The sequence below is a fragment of the Salminus brasiliensis genome, chromosome 16 (genome assembly GCF_030463535.1).
Source record: "Salminus brasiliensis chromosome 16, fSalBra1.hap2, whole genome shotgun sequence".
NCBI lineage: Eukaryota > Metazoa > Chordata > Actinopteri > Characiformes > Bryconidae > Salminus > Salminus brasiliensis.
This window is the reverse complement of record NC_132893.1, coordinates 22,456,742-22,483,712: the sequence shown is the minus strand read 5'-3', so window position 1 is coordinate 22,483,712 and position 26,971 is coordinate 22,456,742. Positions and strand designations below refer to the sequence as shown.

At 40.5% G+C, this 26,971-nt stretch overlaps 2 protein-coding genes across 3 annotated transcripts in view; one reads left to right on the top strand and one right to left on the bottom strand.

Annotated features, from left to right (window-relative positions):
• pknox2 (pbx/knotted 1 homeobox 2) overlaps positions 1 to 1,548 on the bottom strand; it is a 125,583-nt gene extending 124,035 nt beyond the window's left edge. The window contains exon 1 of the mRNA XM_072658194.1: positions 1,478 to 1,548. The gene's annotated coding sequence lies outside the window, so the exon portion shown is untranslated. The remainder of the gene's footprint in view (positions 1 to 1,477) is intronic.
• Positions 1,549 to 6,087: 4,539 nt separating this feature from the next.
• tmem218 (transmembrane protein 218) lies at positions 6,088 to 16,364 on the top strand. 2 transcript variants are annotated; one of them, XM_072658550.1, is made up of 4 exons: positions 6,088 to 6,169; positions 6,530 to 6,668; positions 7,889 to 7,991; positions 12,351 to 16,364. In XM_072658550.1, exons 2-4 carry the CDS (start codon positions 6,559 to 6,561, stop codon positions 12,483 to 12,485), a joined length of 348 nt encoding a protein of 115 aa, XP_072514651.1. In that variant the 5' UTR covers positions 6,088 to 6,169; positions 6,530 to 6,558; the 3' UTR covers positions 12,486 to 16,364. The 2 variants fall into 2 exon arrangements, with proteins under 2 accessions (XP_072514651.1, XP_072514652.1); XM_072658551.1 differs by having other exon boundaries at positions 6,114 to 6,153.
• Positions 16,365 to 26,971: the final 10,607 nt, after the last annotated feature.

The following is a 26,971-nucleotide window of genomic DNA, read 5'->3' as shown; positions in this document are numbered from 1 at the left end:
TTCTAAGAATGTTATTTATACCATTTATTTTAATGTATTCGATTTATTAGAAGTAAACATTACTTTACATTATTTTACTACTAATAAGCATTTTATTATTATTATTATGAATAATAAACAGCAAACTAAGTAAATTGTCGCTGTCCAATGAAAACCACGTATCTCCAAAACAGCAACTTTATAGGAGGAGGGGGAAAAAAAGGGATTTTAGACAGAAAGATTTTATTTTTATTTATTTATTTTTTTGAGTCAATTTAGAGCATTTCTATTGGTCTGTTCGTTCAGAATGATTGACACATGGTACAGAGCAGCTTCGGGATTCAAAGGATGGAGAAAACTAAAAACGGCCAACAATTGAGATACGTGTTTTTCATTGGACAGCAGCGATGTACTGCTGTACGCCAGTATTTTACAACATAAAGACAATATCGACTGTAACTTTATTATTATTATTATTATTATTATTATTATTATTACATATTTCCGTAAAATATGTCCACACCTCACAGAAATATAGAAATTTAGAAACAGCTGAATGACCACTTCTACAACTCCTGCCTCGATGCCCCCCTTACTTACTTACTTACTTACTTACTTACTTACTTTCTTTCTTTCTTTCTTTCTTACTTTCTTACTTACTTTCTTTCTTACTTTCTTAGCTATCACTGGTGTCCAAAAAGTTAACAGCGCGTCTAAAAGCAGTGACATCATTTTCACCACATATGACTGGACTGGTCAGTAATGGAAATTACCCTCAGATGGTCATGTTAGTCAGAAGACACTAAAACTTAAGCCCCCAGCCCAGCCTCCTCTCCACAACACTTCCACAGGGCGCGCGGACAGCAGACCACTCATTCGCAGGCAGCATTTCAGCAACTGAAGCGAATAAAGAGCTTAAACACAAGCCCTGAATTGACCCGCAATCAAACCCCTCATGCTAGAAACGACTCCCTCATGCCGCTACCAGAAGAAAAGCCTCATGAGCAAACGATGGTGTCTGACAGCCCGTCCGTGAGCTCTGAAAACCACCACAATTTTTACAAGTCCACTCGCTTCAGGGAGCAAAAAGAGCATCCAGGAATCCTAACGCGCTTCCAGAGCCCGTCTCTTCCCTTCGTTTCCCTCCTTCTTTCCCTCTCTTCCTTCTATCCCACTCGTTCTCTCCCTCCTCCCCTCCCTCCCTGCCTCCCTCCCTCCTGCTCTCTTCCTCTCTTCTGCTCTCTCACCCCTCTCTCTCTCTCTCTCTCTCTCTCTCTCTCTCTATCCCCCTCCTCTCTCTCTCTCTCTCTCTCTCTCTCTCTCTCTCTCTCGCCCCTGCTCTCCCTCGTCCATGGCCCTGTCTGTATGAATAATGTCCTGCCTTTTGTAATGAGAGGGGGAGAGGGAGAGAGAGAGCGAGGGAGAGAGAGAGAGGGAAAAAAACCATGCTGGAGTGTTAGCTTCTGCGCTCTGACATTGAAAATGAATGACAGCTTACCTGAATGCCAATCTTCATCAGACTGACACCAGGCTGACAACACAGCCTATACTCCCCTACACAACTAGTGACGTCGGCCATGTAAGACCCCGCCCACCCACCCCCCTCTTCCTTCTCCTCCTCCTCCTCCTCCTCCTCCTCTTCCCTCTCTCTCTCTCTCTCTCTCTCTCTCTCTCTCTTTCTCTCTCTATGCCTCCCCGTACCCCCCTTTGCTGCACCTCCGCGGTTCCTCTCTCTCAGCGCTGTACAAGAAAGCGCCCAGACCAGTCTCGCGCTGCTCCGCCGTATGGAGCCCGCTGGCCCCCTGTCGGTGGTCGCTGAAATCGTGACAGTGAGGAAAAAACGGACAGTCCCGATGATCTTCTGATGCTTTTAGCCCTAGCCATGAGGATCTGTAGTACTACTGTACTGTAGTGAAACTTAGTTATCTGTAGAGCTGAGCAACACTTCAGTACTATAACACTATACAGTACACAACTAGAATACAACTACTATACAATACTCTACTACGTATTACTTAGTACCGATAGGCAAGACAAGACCATTTGTCTCTGACACTTTAACCCATCTGTGCAGTGAACACACACAATACCAAACTATAGTATAACTATGATACTATTGAATGCTATAAATATGGTATTATATTTCTATACAATACCATACTTTGATACCATTATAATACTGTACAATACTCTAATAAAAGTGCTACAATAATACACCATACCATAACATAATGTACTATGATACTCTACAGTACTTTAATACTACTATGGTACTGTGCAGTACTTTAATACCACTATGGTACTGTGCAGTACTTTAATACCACTATGCTACTGCACCGTACTATAATACTATATGATTCCCTACTTTAATACCACTATGGTACTGTGCAGTACTTTAATACCACTATGGTACTGTGCAGTACTTTAATACCACTATGGTACTGCACCGTACTATAATACTATATGATACCCTACTTTAATACCACTATGGTACTGTGCAGTACTTTAATACCCCTATGGCACTGCACTGTACTATAATGCTATACAATACCCTCCTTTAATACCACTATGGTACTGCACAGTACTTTAATACCACTATAGAACGGTACAATACTATAATACTATAAAATGCTCTACTTTAATACCACTATGATACTACAGTGTACTATAATATTATACAATACCCTACTTTAATATCACTATGATACTGTACAGTACTTTAATACCACTATGATACTGTACAGTACTTTAATACCACTATGGTACTGAGCAGCACTATAATACTATACAATACCCTACTTTAATACCACTACGGTACTGTACAGTACTTTAATACCACTATGGTACTGTACAGTACTTTAATACCACTATGATACTCTACAGTTCTTTAATACCACTATGGTACTGCACTGTACTATAATATTATACAATACCCTACTTTAATATCACTATGGTACTGTACAGTACTTTAATACCACTATGATACTGCACTGTACTATAATATTATACAATACCCTACTTTAATATCACTATGGTACTGAGCAGTACTTTAATACCACTATGATACTTTACAGTACTTTAATACCACTATGATACTTTACAGTACTTTAATACCACTATGGTACTGAGCAGTACTTTAATACCACTATGATACTGTACAGTACTTTAATACCACTATGGTACTGTACAGTACTTTAATACCACTATGATACTCTACAGTACTTTAATACCACTATGGTACTGCACCGTACTATAATACTATTCAATACCCTACTTTAATACCGCTATGGTACTGTACAGTACTTTAATACCACTATGATACTCTACAGTACTTTAATACCACTATGGTACTGTACAGTACTTTAATACCACTATGATACTCTACAGTACTTTAATACCACTATGGTACTGAGCAGTACTATAATACTATACAATACCCTACTTTAATTCCCATGTGATACTGTACACTACTATAATACTACACTTTACTTTACCACTCTTATCACTCAATACTGTGCAGTACTGATATAACAGTGCTATAATGCCATACTATAATACTATACAATGCCATTCTACAATACTACTATACAATACTATATTACTATGATACTATACTACAATAACACCATTTACTGTGATGCTACTTTATGCTAACTATAATATATGTATGCGTAAAAATGCTGTTATACAATACAATGATACTACAAAATGTCATACTCTTATACTCTACAATACTGTAATACTATTTCTATAATAGTATGCAATACTATACTACTACTATACAACTGTATTTGAACTCTAAAATACTACAATTCTGCCCTATAGGTCTACATCTGGACTCAAAATGTTCAGCTGCATGCAGAAAATGTTGATTCCTGGACAACTCTGACATCTCTGTTGTCTGTTGTGAATAGGTAAGTGAGTAAAAGATGAGCTAATATCCGAAAAACATTCAATTAAATTATTAGTCAAAACAATATTTTGATCAGGATTAATTCATGTTTTTGTTTTTTAATTGTCACAATTATAGAGTGAGGAAAGGGAAAGGAGCACCATTCAGTGGTTGGGCGCCACCAGAGATTTCAGCTCTCAGATAATCAAGCTCTCAGATTACCGAAGTCTCAGACCTGGGTAGCCTTGTTAGGGCTTTGGCCTGTTCACAGCCATCGTTAGGAAGGTCAGGCCAGGTGATGCACATTTTAAAACTTTACTGCTCAAACCTCGTTCCTATGATCAACAGCCATGGGATCCCTTAAGCAGCTGCCTAGAGCTCTGAAAATGAAAATAATTGATGAGAATGCTATGACAAGATAGTCAAGCTGTTTTCAGGAAGCCGTTTCCTCTGTTTACAGTGTAATTAAGAATTGGCTGTTAACAGGAATGGTGGAGGTCAAGTTGACGTGTGGAAGACCAGTAACACTTTCAGAGAGAACTCTTTGTAGAATTGATAGAACAGCAAATAAAAAACCTGGCTGACTCTAAAATACCTTCCGGACAGTTTAGCAGACTCTGGTGTGGTGGTGCAACTTTGCTTCGGCTGTCTTCCTTTTTTTTTGTTATTCTAAAATAAATTATTCTTAAAAAATGAATCTATTGGCATAGTTATTCATAGTAACGTATATTTTAACCATGAGTGTCTATACTTTCACCACATGTCCAAATGCTTGTGGACACCCCTTCTAATGAATGCGTTCATTCACTGTAAGTTGCACACAGTATTGCCAATACAATAGGACTCTCTGGAGCTGATAAACACAAACCTATTGGCACTGTGCATAGTGCAAGCTAGGCGTGGGCTAGAGGGGTATAAAGCCCCCCAGCATTGACCTGTGGATCAGTGGAACTACATTCTCTGTAATGATGGTCAGAGCTCCATCCAATACTTTTGGCATGAGTTAGGAAGTTGGGGATGAGGTGGGGTGGTGATCATCCAACATCCTGATCTCCCTAATGCTCTTGCCACTGAATGCAACCGAATCCTCACAGCAGTGCTTCTAAGTATAATTGAAGGTATTTCCTGCCCAGTAAAAATAGAAAGTTATTCCAACAAAAGCAGAAAAAATATTTTTAATACCCTTGATTTCAGAAGAAACAATGAGCGAGCAGGTGTACGTAATACCATTCCTCTGCACAATAGTTCTACTATGTCTTACTTACACAGTATGCCTATAGTAAACTACAGCAACACTGTAGAGCACTCACTTGTTAAAAGTTGATTGTTTTATGGTAGATTCATGGTAGAGAGCCCTATGCTGGTAAGCCAGCTGGTTAGCTAGTGTACCTTCTCACTGGCATGTGTTTTCATTTGGGTTTGATGGACTAGCTGGTCTGTTCACATGATCTTGAACTTGACCAAGCTGGTCATCATGCTCGTCATACTATTTTACCAGCATGTTCATGATGGTCGACCAGCTTAGTCATGATGGTCACCCACCCTAGTCAAGATGGTTGACCAGCTTGGTCTTGCTTATCATGCCGGTCAACAAGCTTCCATTATACTGATCAATCAGTTTACACATGCAGGTCAAAACATACCCAAAACATACCCTGTGGTGAAGATTTTTTTTTAGCAGGAAATCCAAACAAGTAATGCTTTTAATGAGAAGTGATATTTTTAATACAAATATATTTTGTATTAAAAATATGATAATATAAATAATAATAATAAAAATAATAATAATATAAATCAATAATAATTAAATAATTAAATAAATACATATTTTTTATAAGGGAAGTCAATTTACTCCATACTGTTTTGAGACGGTCTTATATCAGTCTCGCAGGTTCAGTTGATTAACCATTTTGGCAGTTAGCTAAACACGCCTCAAAAGGGTTTATACAATAAATAAACGATTTACTTTTATGTGAGAATTACTCCCTACATTTTCTCCTAATTAGCACTGTATAACACGATACTGCGTATGACACCGTACAGCACGAACTAACACATTAATGCGCAGTGAAAGAGAATAAAGAAGCTCTATTAGTACAATCCTCCGCCTGCGTCTCTGTAGTCGTGAGATAAAGAAATGAACTACAGCTCCCGGCATTCAGTTCACGTGAGTAACAACGGCTCTGATTGGCTGTTTTGGTAACATAGGAAGTGTGGCGATGCCGCTTACTGTATCCAGGGAGGAACAGTTATGATGGAGGTTTAAGCGTCGCCTCGCAGAAGTATGAGTTTATACGGGTAAACCCGGATAACTTAATGATAATTACCGAGACGGACATGTTTAAGCAGCACTGGCTAATTCTGCTCACGCTAGCTTGCGCTAGTGCTATCCGTCACACTCTGTTTGTTTATGTTAGCCTGTCAGCTCACTTAGCTAGCACTAGCTGTGTTAGCAGTTAGCTAGCTAGCTAGCTGCTGTGTTCATTCATTTTCTTCGGGCGTTTAAGCTTAGTTTAATAAAAGCTCGGCTTAGTCAAAGTCCTGTCTGTTACACAGTTATGTAGACTAAAGTAGCTAGTAGTCCAATTTCAGCTGTACAGGCTGGCTTTAGGTAGCTAGCTAGGACTCTAATGGTTGATGGCTGCCTTTCTCGTATAGGTGAGTGGAGGCTACAGGTGAATTGAGGTATGGCTGGAGCAGTGCTTGGTGTCGGTACCGGGGTTTTCCTCATTGCGCTGAGCTGGATCGTCACGCTTGTTCTCAGCCTCCTTCTGTCCAGAGCCTCCGCTCCAACAAAGTAAGCTACAGACACTGCATTAAACAAACTGTACATCTAGCTAGACACACTGCATGGACACATGTTTGTGGACACGCTTTTTAATGAATGCATTCGTCTACTTTAAGTAGCACCCATTGCTGACACAGATGTGCAAATGCACACGAACACAGCTAGTCTAGTCCCCGAAGAGAAGCATTGCCAATAGAAAAGGACTCTCTGGAGCAAATAAACATGAATCTATTGGCATCATGCCTAATGCCAGGTGTGGGCTAGAGGGACACAAAGCCATCCAGCATTGAGCTGTGGAGCATTGGAACTGTGTTCTCTGGAATGACGGTCGGTGCTCCATCCAATACTTTTGGGATGAGTTGGGGAGTGGAGTGGTGATCATCCAGCATCCTTACCTCACTAATGCTCCAAAATCTAGCAGAAAGCCTTCCCTGGACAATAGAGACAGTTACTTCAACAAAAGCAGGATACACTCCTTTTTAATACCCTTGATTTTGGAAGAAACAATGAATGAGTTGTCCCAATACTTTTGTCCATATAGTGTAACATCGTTGTGACAAAGGTTTAGGGGCTTTGCTCAACACTGGCAGCTTAGTGGACCTGGGTATCAAACCCACAACCCTGTGATGAATAACTCAACTGTTTTTATTTTATTTATTTATTTATTTTTTACTAAACTTAAAGCAGTATTATGGCTCCCCCTACAGTTCGGAAGTGTTGTAGACACCCCTAAAGAACATGCTTACATACATTTCTGGACAAGCTGAGAGATACAGAACCAGCATTGAAAGTGAAAGAAACAAGTGGACTAAGGCGGTAATGTTACAGGATGTTACAGCGTTATGCTGTTCTCGCAAGTGTCATCCTGCCCGCTTCAGCAAAGTTAGTGCAGTTAGCAGCTTGCTGAGCCAGGAGTAGCAACCATAAGGACACCATTCTCCCTATTATAGTCAATTGAGCATTACAGTGATTTTGAGGCTGTTGTTTTATTGTTATTTAGTAGTAGTCCAAATTAAGTGAAAAACATTGATTGTCTTTGTTTATAATTGATGTCTGTCAAGGGGTGGGCAGAGAGTGAACATCATAAAAATCTAGTCTAATTTTTTTTATACGTTCTAAACTCCTTACACTCTTATTATTTTACCCTTGTCTACTGAGCCAGTCTGCTATTGTACATGTTTATTGAATTTGTGAGATTTTTAATGAATAATACTGTATTCTGCCATCAGGTTGCTGATCTTCCCCATTGTCTTCCTGGCTTCAACCATCACTTTGATTCTCGTGCTCTTCCCGCGAGCCCCTGAAGTCCCTTCCCCTGTTAAAGAAATGCAGGTCAGTGTTTTTGATAGTGGAGGTAGAAAACATGCTGGCCAAAAGGCAGCTCTTGTAGTCTTCCCATTAAACCTTCTTCAAACCTTGAGCCCTTTTGTTGAATAACATAGAGAACAAAATGTTGTCCCACAAATGTCATTGATTTAAGTTGATTTGTTATGCCAATGATCTTAAGTTAATATTTTGTAGATAATTAGGCTACTCAGAGATTTGTTAAAACTAGTTCATTTTACTCAAAGTCCCAAAGTCATTTGATCTTTTTTTTTTTTAGAATTGTGATACAGAAGTGATGCATTGACATTTCTAAGTATATTTGTGAACGAACAGATCTTTTTTTGCACCTTTTAGTCATTCAATTTTAATTGCTAATTCCATTTTTGGGTGTAATTGTATTCTGTTCTTTAGCACTTATGGTGTTGGTCACACCTCTCACTTTTGAGCTCTACCATTTAACTGTAGAACAAAGGGATCTCAAAAAAAAAAAGAAAGAGCGTAAGAAACTTCAGATCATTTGCAGACGGATGCTGTATATAATGGATGTTCCTCTGCAGTTTTACAAATAACCCCTTGAGTAATGCAGCAATTTCAGATTCAGATTGTTATTCTTTAACCTTCACCTCCCATATGTCTAGAACAAAATGATCCCCAAAGAAGGAGAAAAGAGTCTTCACAGCGTTTTCACACCTGCACTTTTCAGTCCCGTTGAATCTGACTGTTTTGACTCTGTTGGTTCGTTTTCATCCTTGGTGCGATTGGTGTGGGCATGTGAGAATACAGTAATCGCACCCTGATGCAGACCAAAAGAACCACTCTAAGACCCTTGAGAAGAGGTGGTCCATGGTCCGGTCTCAAGCGAACTTTGGAGCGTTTTTTGTGGTGAGCGCATAATCTGACCTCGACTGCATTACTGCAGTTATGAACAAATGCCATCTCTGTCGTAGCTCCATGGTAAATCGCTCAGCAATATGCAGAGTCTTTACTCTAGCACTGTCTGACTTTGCCTGCATGGTAAAAAAACCTCTTGTGAGAACAGCCCCTTGTTTGCAGGTGTTGCATGGAGAAATGCCATAATTCCAGAAAGCATGGTCCTTCAGTATTTGTTCTTCACAGGCATTGGGCAGTAAGCACACATGCATACTCCACCTCAGCACCTGGGGAGCAACTGGGGCTTAGGTGCCTTGTTCATGGTCATCCCAGTATTGAAAGCGCTGTTCCTTCACTCTGCCACCTCCACTTCCTGTTGGACTAGGGGATTGAACCAGCAACCTTCTGATCTCCCTCTTCTTTTAGGCCATGGCTGCCACCATGAATGTTGCATTAACCTCACAAGCTCAACTCCAAGCCTGCACTGAAAATGGATTTACACTTTTTCTGCACTCTGGACCAGCATTCAGAGGGTGCTACACAGTGCTTCTTTAAATGGTACCAATGTAGATTTGTTTCACATTTTATCAAACAGGGTCTAAAATGGTGAAGCTTTTCTAATTGTCATGCCGGCTGCATTGTAAAGTGTGCGTGTTTAACACAAAAGACCCAGTGTGGTTTATCTCTCTCCAGCAGCACAGTAGCACAAACACACACCAGCATTTTCCCCCTAGTGTGTCTCTGCCAAAACCACTGCACCTCACTGCCAAACTGCTTTCTCAAACGCACACACATACACATACAAGCCACACAGTTTACCTTTCAGCCTTTCTGCCTGAGATTAGAATGAAAAACAGGGTGGAATATTGTTAACTGGAAGAAAAAAACAAAAAAAAAAAGTGTTGTAAAGCTTTGAAAAAAATCACAAAGCCTAAACAACAGGACTTCTTTTTAGTGCAGCCAGTGGGGTCTCAACACGCAGTGGTGTCGACTCATTTGTAATTCATCACCAAGCGTTAGTCCATACTGTAAAATCCATTGGGGTCTTTGCCGTGGTCATGCTGATTTGGATCCATTTTTTCATGTGTCATTACTGTAATGTTCATGTGCTTCCACTGTAAAAGGACAAGATAAGAAGCTTGGGATGTTGGCACAGTTGGGTAGAATACTTTGAAAACGTAGTGATGGCTGAATATTGACTACACTGACCTTAAGCTGTTCAGTAACATATTCTGTTACAGTAGATAAAATGCTACACATACTGATACATAGGACAGAGAAAACTCTGCTGTTGTAATGTTTACTTTGTTCATCCTGTTTCACATTCACAGTTAATGGCTGGCAGTTTTGTTTATGTAAGTGTTCCCGGTAAAAATTATGAAATCTCTTAAATGACGTTCCAGTAGTCTCCATCATTGGCTGCTGTCCCTCAAACAGGACCACTGCCTGTATAAAACAACAGTGCAAGTGGGGAGAAATGAATGAAACAGGCTCTGCACATAAAACATCCAGCTTGAAGAAGGTATGGCTCTTATTCACTTTATGGCTGGACTTGCACCCAGAAAAATACAAACAGATAATGCCAGCATGCCTGGTTGGGTAAATGGACAGACGAATGAACAGACAGCTTAAACTTGAAAATTCTACTTCGGCTTTCATGCATTGGCTATGAAAATCACGCAGTTAGCTCACACTTATACACCATTAATACTGTGTATTAAATCATTTTTAATTATACTGTTAATAATGATATAATACAACCTCCTGATGAATGGCCTGGCAGCTTACTTAGCTTGCTAGCTTTTGGTGTTTCTAGTTGGGTTAGCTTAATCAGGGCTACCAGTCCTCACACATTGGCCGTGAGACTCACACAATTAGCTCTGATCTCGTGCTCTCGCGCCACTCTTGCCATTTCTCACACATTTTTAAGGACCCCTCCTTCCACTCCAAAACAACCTCCAGAGTAATTTGTCTATGTAAAAATCTGCCTCAACCGGATTTCACACATTAAACACACTCTGGACCGGAAGTGCCACCTTTCAGAAGGAGTTAAGGAGACTCTAACCTATATCAGGGCTGCCAACTCTCACGCGTTGACTGTGAGACTCTTTCACTCTCGCGCCACACTTGCCACTTGACACATTTTTTCATAACCCCTCGTTCCTTCTGAAGGAGTTAAGGACAATATAAATGGACAATGCAGACACTTCATTTCTGTATCTGTATGTTCCTAACACTTCCAGTACCCTGAAGGTTGGGCAAGCGGTGGTCTTTAAAGCGGTGGTGTTTCCAGATGTCAGCAAAGAGCAGCAGAAACCAGCTGAAAGAAGTACAGGTGTAGACACTATATTCTGCTTATTAGGGCGGGTTCTTTAATGTGCGACAGTTAAAAAAAAAAAGAAAAGAAAAGAAAACTGTTTTTGAAGGGTCTAAGCATATGTGTAGAGCTGTCCATGCTAAATCTAGCCTTGCTGTCCAGCCCTGTTCTGCTGGCCGCAGTAAGTTTGAGCAGATCGTCTGCTTCTCCTGATAAGTGGCCGTCTGCTGTATAAGAAATGGCTAAGCCCTTGCTGTTGTACAAAAACATATCACAGTGCCAATTAGGCTGGCCCCAAACAGGAGCTGGGCACGGCGCACTCAACGCCGCATTAATAAAACATGGCCTCCGCTCTTTGCTTCGCTAGCCGGCTAATTGGCAAATTAGAAAGTGAGATGCGTTAAACGAGAGAACACTGCATTCACTAGAGACACCGCCCTCCCCCATTCTCTCGCTCTCTCTCGCGCACACTTTCACACACACACACACACACACACACATTCACTCTCTTTCTCTGTCTTTCTTCCATCCTATGGCTCCATCTCTCTCTCTCTCTCTTTTGCACAAACAGTCACTGTTTCAGTCTCACACCTCTCTCTTTTTGTCTCTCACACAGTTCTTAAGGTAGATTTCCTGTAATCCAGCTCCCATACACTAGTCCAGGCCTGTAGGGAGAGCTGCAGTGGTTAGTATTCATCTCTTTACCATGTAAAGCTTTGTTTCAACAAGGCAAAAGCCCATTCTGAGAAGATTCGGAATGCTGTATAAGGCTTCACGCCAGAACAATGCTGCAGATGTGAGGACATTTGTCCGTGTTCAGATGAATATTAAAGTAATTGTGCATGTGAGACATAAAGCATGAGGTATCTAACACATGTTGCTTCTATACATGGGAAGGAATAAATGCCACGTATATTTTCAGCACGCTTCTGCAAAGGTCACATCTCAGAGTGTTTACAAGGTTGTAAGAATGGATGCACCTTTTATTCATTTATTTTTTACTCCACGGTCTCCATGTTCTTGGAGTTCTGCTGACCTCTTGTGGAGAAACCTGACCTACTCCCTTGTCTCTAAAACAGGATTTCTGCCAGCAGGGGTCAAAGCTAGCTATCAAGCCTGTTATTAAGGCAGTCCATTTTCTTTACGAGCTCATAACACACCTCTCTGCTGTGTTTCAGGTAGTGGACACCTTCTTTATCGGCCGCTACGTGCTGCTGTCCCTAGTGAGCGTGGTGTTCCTGGCAGCTCTCTTCGCACTCTTGCCCTTCCACCTCCTGGAGCCCATGTATGCCAAGCCTGTGAGAGCCCACTAGAACAGAGATTGGCACATGCCAAAGCCTAACGGACCCAGAGGGCCTGCCTGGCTCAGCCACCGTCAATAGGCCCGGATTTAGAGGAGAGGGCCCTACAAGAGCCTCTGGTGTTCCTCTGTTGCTGTCCAAATCAGAAGCACCGACTTATGTCCAATTGTGGAGAACACAGGGGGGACTGTTAATTATGCTGCTAATACACAGACAGCAATGATAAACATTTACGATGTGAAACTTTTAGTATTTATATGATGGCTTAGGTTTGCACTCATGAAAATAATGGTTCTTTCAGTGATGCCATAGAAGAAGCACTTTTGGTTTCATGATGAACCATGTTTGTTAAAGAGATGTGGGAGTGTGAAGAACCATTAAATTGAGAAACAATAAAAAAAAATATTAGGTGAAGGTTCTTTAGACCTTTAATGGGTTCTTTGCGCTCGCGCATCCCTATTACAAACATGATTGTTTATGTATCTTAAAGTGGTTTGTCTGTGCCATAGCTCGAAAAACCAATTGAAGCATCTTTAATAAGCACTACTAAGTACTAAGCACTAGAGTAAGGTGGTTGTTTTGGTTTTACACCTATACATTTTGTATTTTGTGCTTCTTTTTTTTTAAATCTCCCACTGGATTCCATCAGTTTCATGGAATTAAGAAGTACACAATATGGACTAAAGTATTGGGACACCTGCTCATCAACAAACTGATCCTGCTTTTGTTGGAGTAACTGTCTCTACTGTTTAGGGACTGTGTAGACTTCTACTACATTTTGGAGCATTGCTGGGAGGACCAGACTGCATTTAAAGACAAGAGCATTAGGGAGGTCACAATGTCGGACGATCACCACCCAACCTCATCCTTAAATCCACAACTTCATCATTCCAGAGAACACAGTTCCACTGCTCCACAGCTCAATGCTGGGGCCTTTATACCCATCTAGCCCACAGCTGGCCTTGGGCATGATGGCAATAGGTTCATGTTTATCTGCTTTAGAGTCTTATTCTACTTATTCTTTACAGGGACTAGACAAGCGGTGTGTGTGTGTGTGTGTGTGTGTGTGTGTGTGTGTGTGTGTGTGTGTGTGTGTGTGTGTGCATCTGTGTCAGCAATGCTTGCAAGTTAAAGTAGCTTAATCAGATTTGGTGTCCACAAACATTTGGGCATGTAGTGTAGTTTGGGGTGTTAATAATTCAAGGTACCGTATCAAGCTATAAGCAGCCAGTGTAACAACTGCATTGCAATTAAATGCGTTGTAAAGTTCTACCAAAGGAACGTAACTAACCTCAAACAGCTCGCTGGGTTGTTTGAGGTGTTTTGTTGAGGTCGCCAGTCTCACTGTAGGTGAGTTCAATACCCAGCAGTGTTAGCTAGCATTTGACTCATTTATGACATTGGAATTGGGGGAATCTAGCGGCATTCAAGTGGGAGATATACACCAGACAAAGGCTGTGTTCAGACTGCTAGCAGATTTGGATTCGTTTCTCAAATCAGATCTGATGACTGTCCGCAGTGCTATTTGCAAGTAAACAGATTGGATTTGCATGTCCAGACATCAAAAACCTGTCTGCATGGGTTGCTGTGGTAATGGCGTAGGCGTCAGTAATTAACCTGCCACTCTTCTTGGATCCTTGCACTTCAGTCAGTGTGGAATCGACATGATTGCTGCTTGTTGTGTTCCTAGTGACGCAAAAATCTGATTTGAGCGTCTAGACTGAGACGCATTTGTACAAATTCCATTGTACTTGTCAATGTGCACTTTTACACTACCTCAAATGTAGTTTGGATCTGATTTACAAAAAACAGACTGGCTGTCAATCTATCAGTCTGGCTTAAATGTAGATTTGGGCTGCCAGTCTGAACATAGCCAAAATGTAGATAAAGGAATCCAGACTCCAGAGTTTCTAATATAGACATGACTTCAATGGTCTTATGCTGTCTGTTGTAATCTAAAAAAGTGCTGTGTTGAATGAACTTCCACATTAATTAAAAGATTTGAAATAACCCTGATTGATACTAAAAAATAAATTAACATACATTATGTACAAAAGTTTGTTTCAATGCATATGGTTTACTGTGTATTGGCTGGTGTTTCACATTTATTACATATAGGCTGTGTAGCTACTGTGTATTTTTATACATTTGTTTTCACTTTTTTTATACAACTTTAAATAGAGACATTTAAGACTTGCTGAAATGTCTGTGAGGTTTGGCTGTGAAGTGAGCTGATGCGGCAGTCTGTTAACTGCTAAATTACAACGCCACATTGTGCTCGTTGACAACACAAACCAAACAAATTTCATCAGCTCCGCACCATATTGACATGCTAATTTGGCCCAGTGGAAGCGTCCTTCAAGAGACTGTCTCGCTCTCGGCACAATGCAGCACAAAAAAAGCAGGGAGCAAAGTTGGGCGGTTCGACAGAACTTCAAGCTGTGCGAGTTGATTATTTTGATGGTAACAAGGCAATGCACTGTGTGAGGTTTTTGTCGCATCAGATGTTTGTCTTTAATTTCATACGTCTCTAAAGGAAGCAGGACTTCTTCACGCATGGAGATGGACATCATTATAGCACTTTCTTCACATGAAATGGTCTGCGTGTATGGTGTCCTCGCCGCACGCTGAATACATTAGGAAGCTTGCCGAGGTCCGGTGTTCAGAACAGAGAAAAGACAGATTGTTCAGTCTCACCCTAAACACTTTGCGTTCACATGTTTGAGGGACACTGAAGTTCCATTTAGGGCCATTTATAAATGGATTGATTGGTAGATTGGTGGTTTAAAGCTACATGGTCTGAAAATAATCAAACACAGGCCTCTAAAGCTGGACTTTTACATAAAGGACCATCAAATACAATTTCACTTGCATTATTTCATGTAAAGCCTCATGCAATACAGCTTCACCAGCAACATTGTGAAGCTTTAAGTGAAATAGTGTTGCTAATTTGCTGGGAAGCGGTTATTTTAACCGCCTAGCATTGCGAGTATTGTAAGCCTGTTCATCGCAGCCTGTTTAGTTAGGCTATGATAATCCATAATTTTACACAAAGTCGAGACCCCTTTAGCACCCAAAGAATGAAAATGATTGCAAATGAAAAGTCTGTGATGATTTAATACTGCCAGTATATATAGTTATATAGTTATAATAGGCTGCTATCAACCAGTTTAAGCTGGGTTTACCAGAATCATCTTAATAGGAACACCGAATTAACACACTTTCTATTAGCTACTTTAACACTAAGATGCTTTTGAGAAACTTGGTCTTGATAAACTGTACAAACGGTGCTTGCTCTACAACTAGTGCTATAATTAAACATCCTGCAACATTGTGACATTCACTATTTTTGAGTTGCTTTGTAAAACTGAAGCTCCACATAAATGATGTCACATGCTTTTCATAACCTGAACCCTTTTACGCATTACTTTTTCACCATCTAAACCCAGCCTAACATCTCGCCTCACTACTTCATACGCCTCGCTATGCTATGATGTTGCGCACCATCTGTTTTATATAAGGTCTTAAATGGGATTTCAGAGACTATAGTTCGGGTCTGTAACTGATCCTCTAAACTCAGCTTTTCATTTTAGATAAAGAGAGGACAATTTTATAATTCATGTTAACCCCACATTTTTAGATGATTTACTGAGTTTTTAACACAAAAATTCATTTAAAATGATTTACAGAATTTACTTGCATTACATGTATTATTCTATATCTCTCATACGTTTTAGAATGGAACAATTTGACATCCTCTCATCCTGTAATGTACATAATGTCTCTTTTTCCTACAGTCTACTATAAGCACTGTAAGTGCCTAAATGTAAACAGCAATGTGTGCAGCTGTATGTTTTATAGCTTAGATAGTAATAGCATGTATATTTGGAAGAGACTGTTCAATAATGTATGATAATGTGTATATATTGCTGTTGTCCAATTAAAAACATCTATCTTTTTAGTTTTCTCTATTGTGTTTGGGGATTTCTGCTCTAAAAGTACTTGGATTTAAATATGTTCACATTGACTTCCAGGTCTTTAGAAGTTTTTTTTCCTTCTCCTGTAAAATTGCCAGTTTGGCCATGTTTTCATTGGATAGCAATGATATATGGTTTATTTACTCTTATTTCATTTTAAATTAATTTTATACTATTATTGCAGGGGAACTAGGCACCTATAATTTTCACTTCTCTTCACACGTGTGTTAATGTGATGTAAATAGAAGTGATATTTTCGTTTTTTATGTGAAAATTATTTTTATATTTTAGTTCAGCCTCCTACCTTCATAGGTCATAATTGTAATATATTTAATTCATGTGGAAATGTACACATTGGAATCATGTAAATTCAGTGCATTACTTTCATTAGTGTAAAACGTAACAGTACAGTAACTACTCAGCCTGAAGCTACTTCCCCTACTATTGATACTATAAGCGCCATCAGTGTTGTATGCAATACATGGTCTTACTCAACCTTTCGCCCATGTTTTGTTTGCTTATCAGATGAACTGGATGGGGGTATAATATTTGGCCTTAGTTATGTGATCTCTCACACACCAAGTCTTCATGACCTCCTTAAAAAAAAAAAAAAAAGAAATGGGGGAGCCCGGCGGGACGTGCAGTGAAATTTCAACCAGTGTGATGAAAGAGAATCTAATGAATCAAATCCAATCCTATTAGTTCCGGCCCACATCTCAACACTGAGGCTTTCTGCTAGATCTCTCGAAGCTTGAGAAACAGAGTGGATGGATGGACGCTTGGACGGATGGATGGACGGAGGCCTGGAGTAATGAATAGATATCCAAATAAATGCTTATTCTGCTCAGCCTTCATGATCACACATTCATGAAATTACAAACCTTGTATTTGTGACTGGCTGAATGGAAAACACACACACACACACACACATACACACAGGGTACTTTTAACTCAATAAGTTAGGTCCGGATACACAGGCCGAAGCTTTGATTTTTGGTGTTTGTGGGTGTGTACATGTTTGGGTGTTGTTTTACGTGGACCATTCATTACCAGTGCAGTTACTTAGGGCCCTCAAGCCACATGGGCCCCATATTGTTTCTTTTATTGCTGTTTATAGCAGTCACAATATTGGCAAAACATATATAAGGAAGGTATAATTGATGACAGTAATGACCAACAAGCCTCTTTGACATACAGTGTGGTATATATTTATTTTATTTAATTCAATTTATACTGTTATTATTTTGTATTTAAATATCTTTAAATTTTGTATCTTTTGTATATTGTTAATTATTAGGACTTTAAGGCTCTTTAAGTAATAGTCAGTGTTTCCAAATGAGAATAAATGCTCATTTATTCATTTTGTATTACTTACTTATCACAAAATATTATATTTATGTATGTTGAATTAACCACAATTTGAAGTGTATTCATTACTGACGTTTAAAATACATACATGCCAAGTAGGCAATAAAATAAATAGTATATCTTATACTGGTGCTAGTGCAAATGAACTGAAATCTGCTGTGAACATATTAAATGCTTTTTGTTGTTGTGGGTCTGACGCTAAAACATCTAACATAACTTCTAAGCATTCCTCTGATATGGATCACTTTACTTACATATTTAATAATAATCAAACCTGTAGACATCTGTGATGGCTTTGCATTATTGCATTATTTAGTCTGGTTAAATCAAACTCATTTGCACCCTTGGTGTGATTCGTATGGGCAGGTGTGAACATAGTAATCGCACTTGGTGGCCTCGGCCCGAAAATGAACACTGGAACGGTTTGTTCGGGATAGGAATGTGATCTCTCCTCGATTGCACTCAACTAGGTGTATTCAGCAAGCCAGTTGTTTATTGAACTGGTAAATTGGCCAGATCATTACCACAGCTATGAGCAAATGCTGTCTCTGCCGTCGCTCCTTGTTAAACTGTACAGCAGTATGCACTAGTCCTGAACACTGGACTTACTTCATGTATTTACATGGATGTTATGTTGTTTGTTGTGCCGCATAAGAAAACAATGGGAAAACTCTCCATTACAAATAAACTATAGGTATGAAAAGCCCTTAGCTTCAGTGATCGTGTATGAAACGGCACACTGGAACATGGTCTATACATATCACTCTAATTATTTTCCTTTTTAACATAATATTTATAGTAACTGTTTTGCCTGTAGGTCTTTGCTGATGAAATATATCATAATTAAGCTACAATTATATATACTTTCCAAATTCTAAATAGAGAAACAAATACCACTGTAACACCCCCCCCCCCAAAAAAAAAAAAACATAAACATATAAAAAATACATAAAAAACATACAAATGATTTGTTTTTAAAGTAAAATTAAAGTATGTACCCTTTTTAAATTCCTGCATATAACAAACTTGTTGAAGACCATAATGTGTGATTTTGCTTAGGTCCCCCAATTGTTCTGAAATGGCCCTGTTCATAATTCTACGTAAAATACATCCTTGCATACAATCATGCTGCCGGACACCAAAAATGACCTTCACTTCTCATCATCTTGTATTCTCCAGTGTCTCTAGCATAGATACTTTAGTTTAGTCTCACATTCTCTCTCTCTCTCTCTCTCTCTCTCTATCTCTCTCTTTCTTATATTCTTTCTCTCTCTCAAGTCTCGGTTGGTTTTCATGCTGGTTGTGACTCTCTCTCTCCAGGGAGTGGGAAAAAGGGGTGAACAAAGCGTCCAGGGCACCAGCGCTCATTGGGAGTCTGAGCGGGAGCCTTTGTGGCGCAGCCAGCTGGACATACAAAGAGATGTGAGAGAGAGACAGAGAGACAGAGAGAAAGAGAGAGAGAGGTGCAGGGCTAGAGGGGTGTTAGCCCAGGATGTGGTGGGTGTGGGTGCTGGGCTTCGGGGCAGGGGAGGATGAGAAGTGTGTGTGTGTGTGTGTTTGTGTTTGTGTGTGTGTGTGTGAGAGAGAGAGAGATGGGGAGGGGGAGAGGAGACTAGATCCTTCTTTGTGATCCACTCAAGCAGAACTCCTGCTCCCACACCCCCAGCCTCCTTTCCTCCACATCTTAACAGCCTGTTGGCCTGCCCTAGACCCTTTCAGTCTTAAGGCAAGCCCTGAGAATCATGTATCAAGCTGGAGAGCAGGTCTAGGGCCATTCCTTGCAGTGTAAAGGAGCAGATCTAGGGTCAGTTTGTATTGTTTGCGTCTTAATGTGTCAAACCAAACTAAGAGCTAGGTGATCAGCAACCGGCATTCTGTCTGTAATGCTATAATGCTTAACATATATGGACCTCGAGCCAATACCAGCTTTGATAATGTGTTCCCTTGCATCTTCGTCCATACTACATTATCGTGCTGTTAAACATAGATCCCATAGTGCCCATTCTAAAAAGCTAAGCCACTACTGAAGCCAATGTACATTGTAGAACCAGGGGGATGGCATTGCCTTACATCCAGGCTTAGATGCTGAGGTGAATATTTGGGTCAAAGGAAGACAGTTAAAAGTACCCTAGAATGAAAAACTGTGTCTTTCTTGCTTTCTTGAGAGTATGCTACTTGGAAGAGATAACAAGTATGAATCTCAAACATTGTTGTCTCTTCATTGAACAGAAAATCATTCATCACAGTCTTAACTCATTATATTTACCCCTCAAAATTTACCAGCCCACTAGCGAAAGCCTTACGGCAAGCAAACGACGACCATGATGCGGTAAAATGCATGGTTAGTTAGATAGAATATGGTTTTGATGGTTTAGTCAGTTTTCTGAGACAAGCTTCCTGGCCTTGTACCATCTCTTCTCTCCAAAACAAACTAGCTACCTCAGCTGCCTATGACCAAAGCTAACCACACATCCAAACAGGAACTCAAAAGCATCACATGAAGAAGCCAAACCTGGGGATGTGAGTGGGTAAGTATGAAAAAGTACAGTGTTCAGTAACAGTGCTAAAAACAAGCTATGTTGCATGACCAGCTAAGCAGAGCATAACTTGAAGAAAAATCTGAATGTTTTGTTCTGAGGCAAAATAACAGGGTTGTAAATAGGCTTGTAAAAGCAGATCTAGGCATTTATCTATATCTAGGCTCCAGCTACACTCACATACTAACAATTTATACATCCAAGATCAACCTAAAATACTGAATAAATGCATTCTTCAACATTAAATTTAGTGAATGTAAGTTTTCCTGCAGTAAGTTCCTCTGGTGGATCACTGAAAGCTCGCTGTAGACTGTGCAGGCGATTAATGTAAGATGTAAGATGTTGTATAAGTGCTGTATTGAGGACAGGTGAGATTTATCTGGAGTGCAGCACTCTCAGGCTGAGGGAATCAAGATTACTCTGGGTGACATTCCTTCACTGAAAGCTTAAGTCTTGGAAATGTGTTTTTCTAGATGGACGGGCAGAGGTTGCCTGGGCAACGACTGATGTATTTTGGGCAATAGAAGTGTGGATTTTCTCACTGCCTCTCAGCCCTGCACCATTAGTCCTTTTGTGTGAGGCCTGAGGTGCCGTCACAGCCTCATGCACCCCCCACCCCACAATCGCTCTCTGACTCTCTCTCTCTCTCTCTCTCTCTCTCTCTCTTTTTTTTTTTTCTCTTGTGCTATCTCTCTTTCTCTCTCTCTCTCGCGCTATCTCTCTACCTCCACAGAGGGGATTACCCAAAAGCCCATACTCCTGGGCTAAAGATCAAGGCCATATTTGAGGGTCAGCAGAGGCAGCTGTAAACCCTCACTGCCCAGCCCTGACACCCTGTGGTGGGTTGAAGCGTGGCTTTTGGGGTTCTCAACAGGGAAGCAGTGCATTGTGGGGGATGTTTACCCCAGCGGTACCCAATCCAGGCAGGGGGCACAGCGTGAAGCGAGCAGAGCTGAATGAAGGGGTCACCCCCGGTGAGACGATGATATGGGTGGTCAGGGCACGAATCATGGATGATGTATGAATATGCTAATAGCAACAGAGGGACTAGCTAGTTCCTTTCAAAGAAGTTGTTTGCCACTATTCTCATAATTCTCTCAATTTTCACATTGGCGCTGTTGTAACAACACTTTGTAACATGTTTATTTTTTTTTTAAGATTATAAAAAGCCAATTGCGAAGTTATTAAACATTTCAGGATGAATAGCACCACAGCAAATTTAGTGAGATATTGTAGATGCATCAGTCTACTGTGAATAAGGAACCTCCAGTACTTGATTAGGACCACTATGAAGAGTTTTTGCTAAACATGGCCTGAAAACTATTGTTAACTTTGTTAAAGTCAATTATTCTCCCTCCCAGGCCCAAAACGTCCATTATTTTAAGTGGTTTTATTTATTTTGGCCAAGTTGTTCCAGTTGGTCCATTCACAACACAGCAGGCTTTAATATAATAGTGCTTATATAGGTCTAACCATACCAGACAAACATATCTGGACTTAAAGTTACTGTTTCGTCATGCAAAAGTGTTGGAATTAGTCAATGAATGTTGGGTTTGAAACTAGTCCAATATCAAATGGTAAATAAAACAATGAAGAGGAGGAGGGATGAATATACCAATATGCTATGGCCTAACTCAAATAGTCATGAACCCAAAGCTACTCTTTCAAACTTTTAAAAACATATTATGTGGCCCACAGTATGAAATTAGTCAGGAGGTTGTGGGTTTGCAACCCAGAGCAGGTCAGGCCTGTTAGCCCAGCATGGTCCTTGTGTTCACGGTGAAGTGAAACAGTGGGCCTGGAGAGAGTGACACAGGGCCTGCCCGTATGAGACTAATCGCTTTCACTCTCCTGTTTGATTCTGACCACTCAGCCACGATGATGCATGAGCCTCATACTGTGCGGACAGGCAAGAACAAATTTCTCTCGTGTCTTTTTTGGGCACTGGGATGAACACTCTCCTAAATATGCCTCTTTTGTGCCTTTTTCCAGCCTCTCTCCCTCCCCACAATCAACAGGCTTGCTGTCAGATTAATTGATATGTCCTGGTGTGAAAATTAAAATAGAGTTGCCTTATAGCTTAGAACAACCTCTGGTTAACAATCGAAAACGTTCCAGTTGCATTAGCGATTTCGGCTGCACGGCTCGACATTTTCATCTGCCCTGAGAAGATAAAAGGCGAGCGTGAGATAGAAGGCCCGAGTTGGGAAACCGTGAATGCCTCGCAACAAAAGCGGGGCCTTTCACGCTAGGCAAGCCGCTAAAGGCATTGGGGAAGGTCAGTTTTGTTTGAAAACACACCCACTCTGCCTCTCTATGGCCTTTGAGTGAGCAGCAAGCTGCAGAAATTGGGGACACTGGAGGGTGTCTACTAGCCCAGGACTGAGAATACTGGCGGGAAGAGGCTTTTTTTCTCCATTTTATTGGATTTGACATTTTGAGAAGGAGAAACGTCATTAAAAAGGAGCCCATTATTAATTACTTCACTTTTCATATCAACACTATCGTCCAAAAACCTTAACGTACTAACTGAAGATGTATTCTTTACATTTCAAAAGACAACCACTCACATTCACATTCAGTTAAAATGATCTTTTCCCCTTTATTATAAATTTATTTGGCAAGTGCATCCATAAGGAACCTGCATTCTTTTACTTTGCTTCAAAAACCCCATAACTTTCATGCACTTCCCAAAACTTCCAAACGCAGGCACTGGAACGCGCCTACTTGGCAGGCACTATGAGGACTGTTGTGGTTGGCCATTTTTCGTGGGGGTATTTGATGTTTTAAAAAGGGGAAACTTTCTCATTTGCAAAAGATTTGATCAGTCAACTAGTAGACACTTGATTAATGGAAATGAAAAGGAAAGAATTCCCATCGTCCCCTCCCTTTCCTTCTCCTCTACTCCCCCCTTCCCCTCCCCTCCTGGCCCCAAGTCCTGGCCTTGTTCTCTATCTGTGGGACGTGCAGAACGAATGACACAGATGTTGTTGGAGAAGACAGCATCCCCCGTCCCGCACCCGCTCCTCCTCTCCTCCTTCTTCTCCTTCTCCTCCTTCTCCTCCTCTCCCTCGCTCCCAGCATGGGGTCTCCAACTTGTTTTTCAATCATTGTTTCCTGCAACTTCTTTCTGCCCCCCCCCCAAAAAAAGAGAACAGAGAGGGCTAGGGTAAAGGGGCGAGAGAGAGGGCGAGTGAGGGAGAGTAAGAGCTAGAGAGGGAGGGAGGGAATGTGAACGCAAAGCACTATAAAGAAACATTCTTTAAAAAAAACACACATTCTTTATAACAATCTCCGAATAACTTAGCACAGGTCCGATCCGCCAGGCAAAGAGTGCTGCAGACTTGTCGATTGCTGGGTTGGCGCTTTAGGGTAAGCTGTCACCTCGGATTCCGTTGCAAACTGGACACGAGTTTGAGAAGAGCGTCCCTGAGAGGAACTTTTTCATCTGAAGATGCATCTCTCAGCATGGCTCTTCTGGCTAGCATGCCTGTGCCTATGGGCGGAGGCTTCTGCCCGCTGTCAGTGCCGCTGCACCTGCTTGCCCGAGGAGCAACGGCCCCAGGTGGTGCAGGGGTCAGAAGGGTCAGTGGGCAGAGGGCGTGACCACCATCGCCTGGCACATGAGCGTCCATCACGAAAAGACAGGGGTCATCGAAGGAAAGGTAAACCTTGGAACATGCTTCTTTGCTTTCTGTGGTTTCTTTTGGTCGGTGTTTGATGTTCCAGGCATGGTTCTCTGCTGGTTCCTCTGGTTCATTTAGCCATTCTGAATTTTTCAAGCTTATTTTTATCATCACATCTTAACCATCTTTCATACAAAGCCTTAAGCTTGCAGCAAGGCGCTGAGGTGCTTTACATACTGAACACAGCTTCTTGTTGGTAGCCTTCATAATAGAAAGATTGAAAAGATGATTGGTTATGCATGGATTAGGTTTTGCATGCTTGTTCCACTCTGATCTAGGAGGACTGCATTTTCCCATCTCCGACGGCAATGTCACGGCTGTGTTCGCTCAGAAAAAGCCCAGAAAAGAGAATACCTCTCCGTGTGTCAGCATGGGGGCTAGTGCATGAAATCAGTGCTACAGATACACTCTTTTCAACCACTGATGTTGTGCTTCGCCACTGATTTCTCTGTTGTGTTGAAGTCACTGCATTGTACGAGACTTTGTAACAGCTATCCTGGCTTGATTATAACATATACTGCTGAATTCTGCTGCTGCTGCTGCTGATGATGTTATTAGAGGCTGCAAACATGGAGGAATTGTGGAGTTTGTGGAGTTTTGGGTGGGATATGGGTGCAACAAGATGTATTGGCTCAGTGTTATATCTGCAAATGTATTGGTGAATATTCTGAATACTGGAACCTAATGTGTTCATTTTGGCCTCAGATCTGTTATCCAAGAAGTGAGATCAAGCTTTAAAGTTGCACCACTTAACCAAAACCATTTCAGAAGTGTTCAAGTTTTAGAAAGATTAAGAGTCATGAAAGATTCAGAACAAGGGACATATGTTGTATAGTGAGGTCCAGAAGTCTGAGACTAAAATCTTGTTGGTAGCCTTCATAATAGAAAGATTCAAAAGATGACTGGTTATGCATGGATTAGGTTTTGCATGCTTGTTCCACTCTGAACTAAGAGGACTGCATTTTCTATTTTTCCCCAGTAAATCTGGAGATAAACAATAGAAAGTTTCCAAATTTTGCCAACTTCTAAACATAAAAAAATTACTGGCCCAAAAAAATGCAATACATTTAGGCAAACATTAAATATTCAATTTAAGATTTCAAGTTTGACCACGTTAATGCCTTTATAGAATAAAACAAATTTTAACTAATGGTAAGATGACTGTACAGTGAATCACCTCATCAGGCTTCACACAAACTTGTGGAGTCCATACAGCTCAAATGCATTCTGTCATTAAAGCAACAGGGGATCTTACCACCAAATATTAAGAAATTCTGAAATTCATTTTAAAGTTTAAGTCTAAGATTCTACTTTTCACTTAAATTGTTTTGCTGATATAATTTATAATGATATAATTTATTTATATATAATTGATTTTAAAATGGATGGCAAATTTGTCTCAGAATCAGGAGATGAATTGTATTGAATTATATATTAAATTCTTCACTAAACTGAATTTTTGAAATTTTTGAACATTTGTTTTCCACATGATGAAAGTTGCAATAAAATTAGATATTGAATAGATAGTTTTTTTTTTTGCTTCTAGTTAGTTGAGTTAACCTGTGTGCAGTAATCATTTAGTTTGCTCCTTGCTGCCGTTGAGTAAATAAATCCTCTTGCAGGCCATTGTTGCTCTTTCTCGCTGAGTGGCTGTGTGGCGGAATGCAGTCCGATCTGCTGCTCCGTCTTTTGTTGCATCTGAAGGCCGGTCGATGTGCAGGCCATCGGGCCAGTGATCTCCGGATCAATACGCGTCTATCACTGAAGCCGAGGCTATTTAGACTCACAATAGACACTTCACTAAACACCACTTTATTTAGAGCTTCCTTCAAGAAAATGAACTGCCACTGCCTCACTCTTTGCTCTCCCTCTCTCTCTCTCTCTCTCTCTCGCTCTCTCTCTATTCTTTATTCTCTCCCTCGATTCCCTTTGAGAAGGCATATTTACATAGGGTTAAACGTAACCAGGATCAGATATAGAAAGCTTTTTTATTGTCACCACTAGATTTTGTCTAAATGTTATTTGCTAACCGTCATTTGATTACATTTGCTAATGTAATCTCTGAAATAAGCAACTAAAAAAAACATTACATTGTTGTCTTATTCCTTGTTCCTATGAGGTAGAGGAGGATAGAAGTTAGTTATATTTACTCATTTACATGTACACTGTAGTGTTCACTGTCCAAAAGTATCCAGACTGCTTAGTGAATTGAGCTACTTTAGGGTAAACCCGTTGCTGACACAAGTGTTCAGTTGCAAATGTAGCTTCTATTATCTCCATAGAAAAGCACTGGCAATAGAATAGGACGCTCTGGAGCATAAGGTGGGCCTAAGGTCACCATGCCTAATACCAGCCGTTGGCCTAAGGGCTATAAAAAAAACCCAGCCAATGGGCTGTGGAGCAATAAAAGTCCTCCATCACTCCAGTGAAGTTCTCCATGATGGAGAACAGTTGGAGTGACATTTGTGATCCAGAACTAATCATCCAACATCAGAAACTGACCTCATTAATGCTGTTGTGATTGGACACAATCAAGTTCTCACAGCTATGTTCCAACATGTAGTGCAAACATTCCCAGAAGTGTAGGGCTGCTACAGAGAGGGGATGGGGGTGGGGCAGCACTAGCTTTTAATATGCCTAAATCACTGGATGAACAGGTGTCTACCAGGATATACAGTGTACACTTATAGTAGGATATGAGGAAGTTAAATATCTTATAAATAAAAGTTAAATCATTAATAAATTACCATCAAATAATTACTATTAAATAACCTTAATAGCCTACGTGACCACGTGATCATCTCCTTTCGTTTTAACTTGCGTGCATCACGTGTAAAAAAAAAAAGCTATAAAAAACGTTAGCATTATATTTTAATTTTCATCTCAAAAAAACAACAACTAATAAATAAAGAAATCAATTTAACAAAGAA

What these genes read in the sequence shown, in the direction of transcription:
- tmem218 (XM_072658550.1), top strand. Translation starts at nt 6,559, where the DNA reads ATGGCTGGAGCAGTGCTTGGTGTCGGTACCGGGGTTTTCCTCATTGCG. An exon ending in AGAGCCTCCGCTCCAACAAA is followed by an intron (nt 6,669 to 7,888) that starts GTAAGCTACAGA and finishes TTCTGCCATCAG; the next exon opens with GTTGCTGATCTTCCCCATTG. An exon ending in CCCCTGTTAAAGAAATGCAG is followed by an intron (nt 7,992 to 12,350) that starts GTCAGTGTTTTT and finishes GCTGTGTTTCAG; the next exon opens with GTAGTGGACACCTTCTTTAT.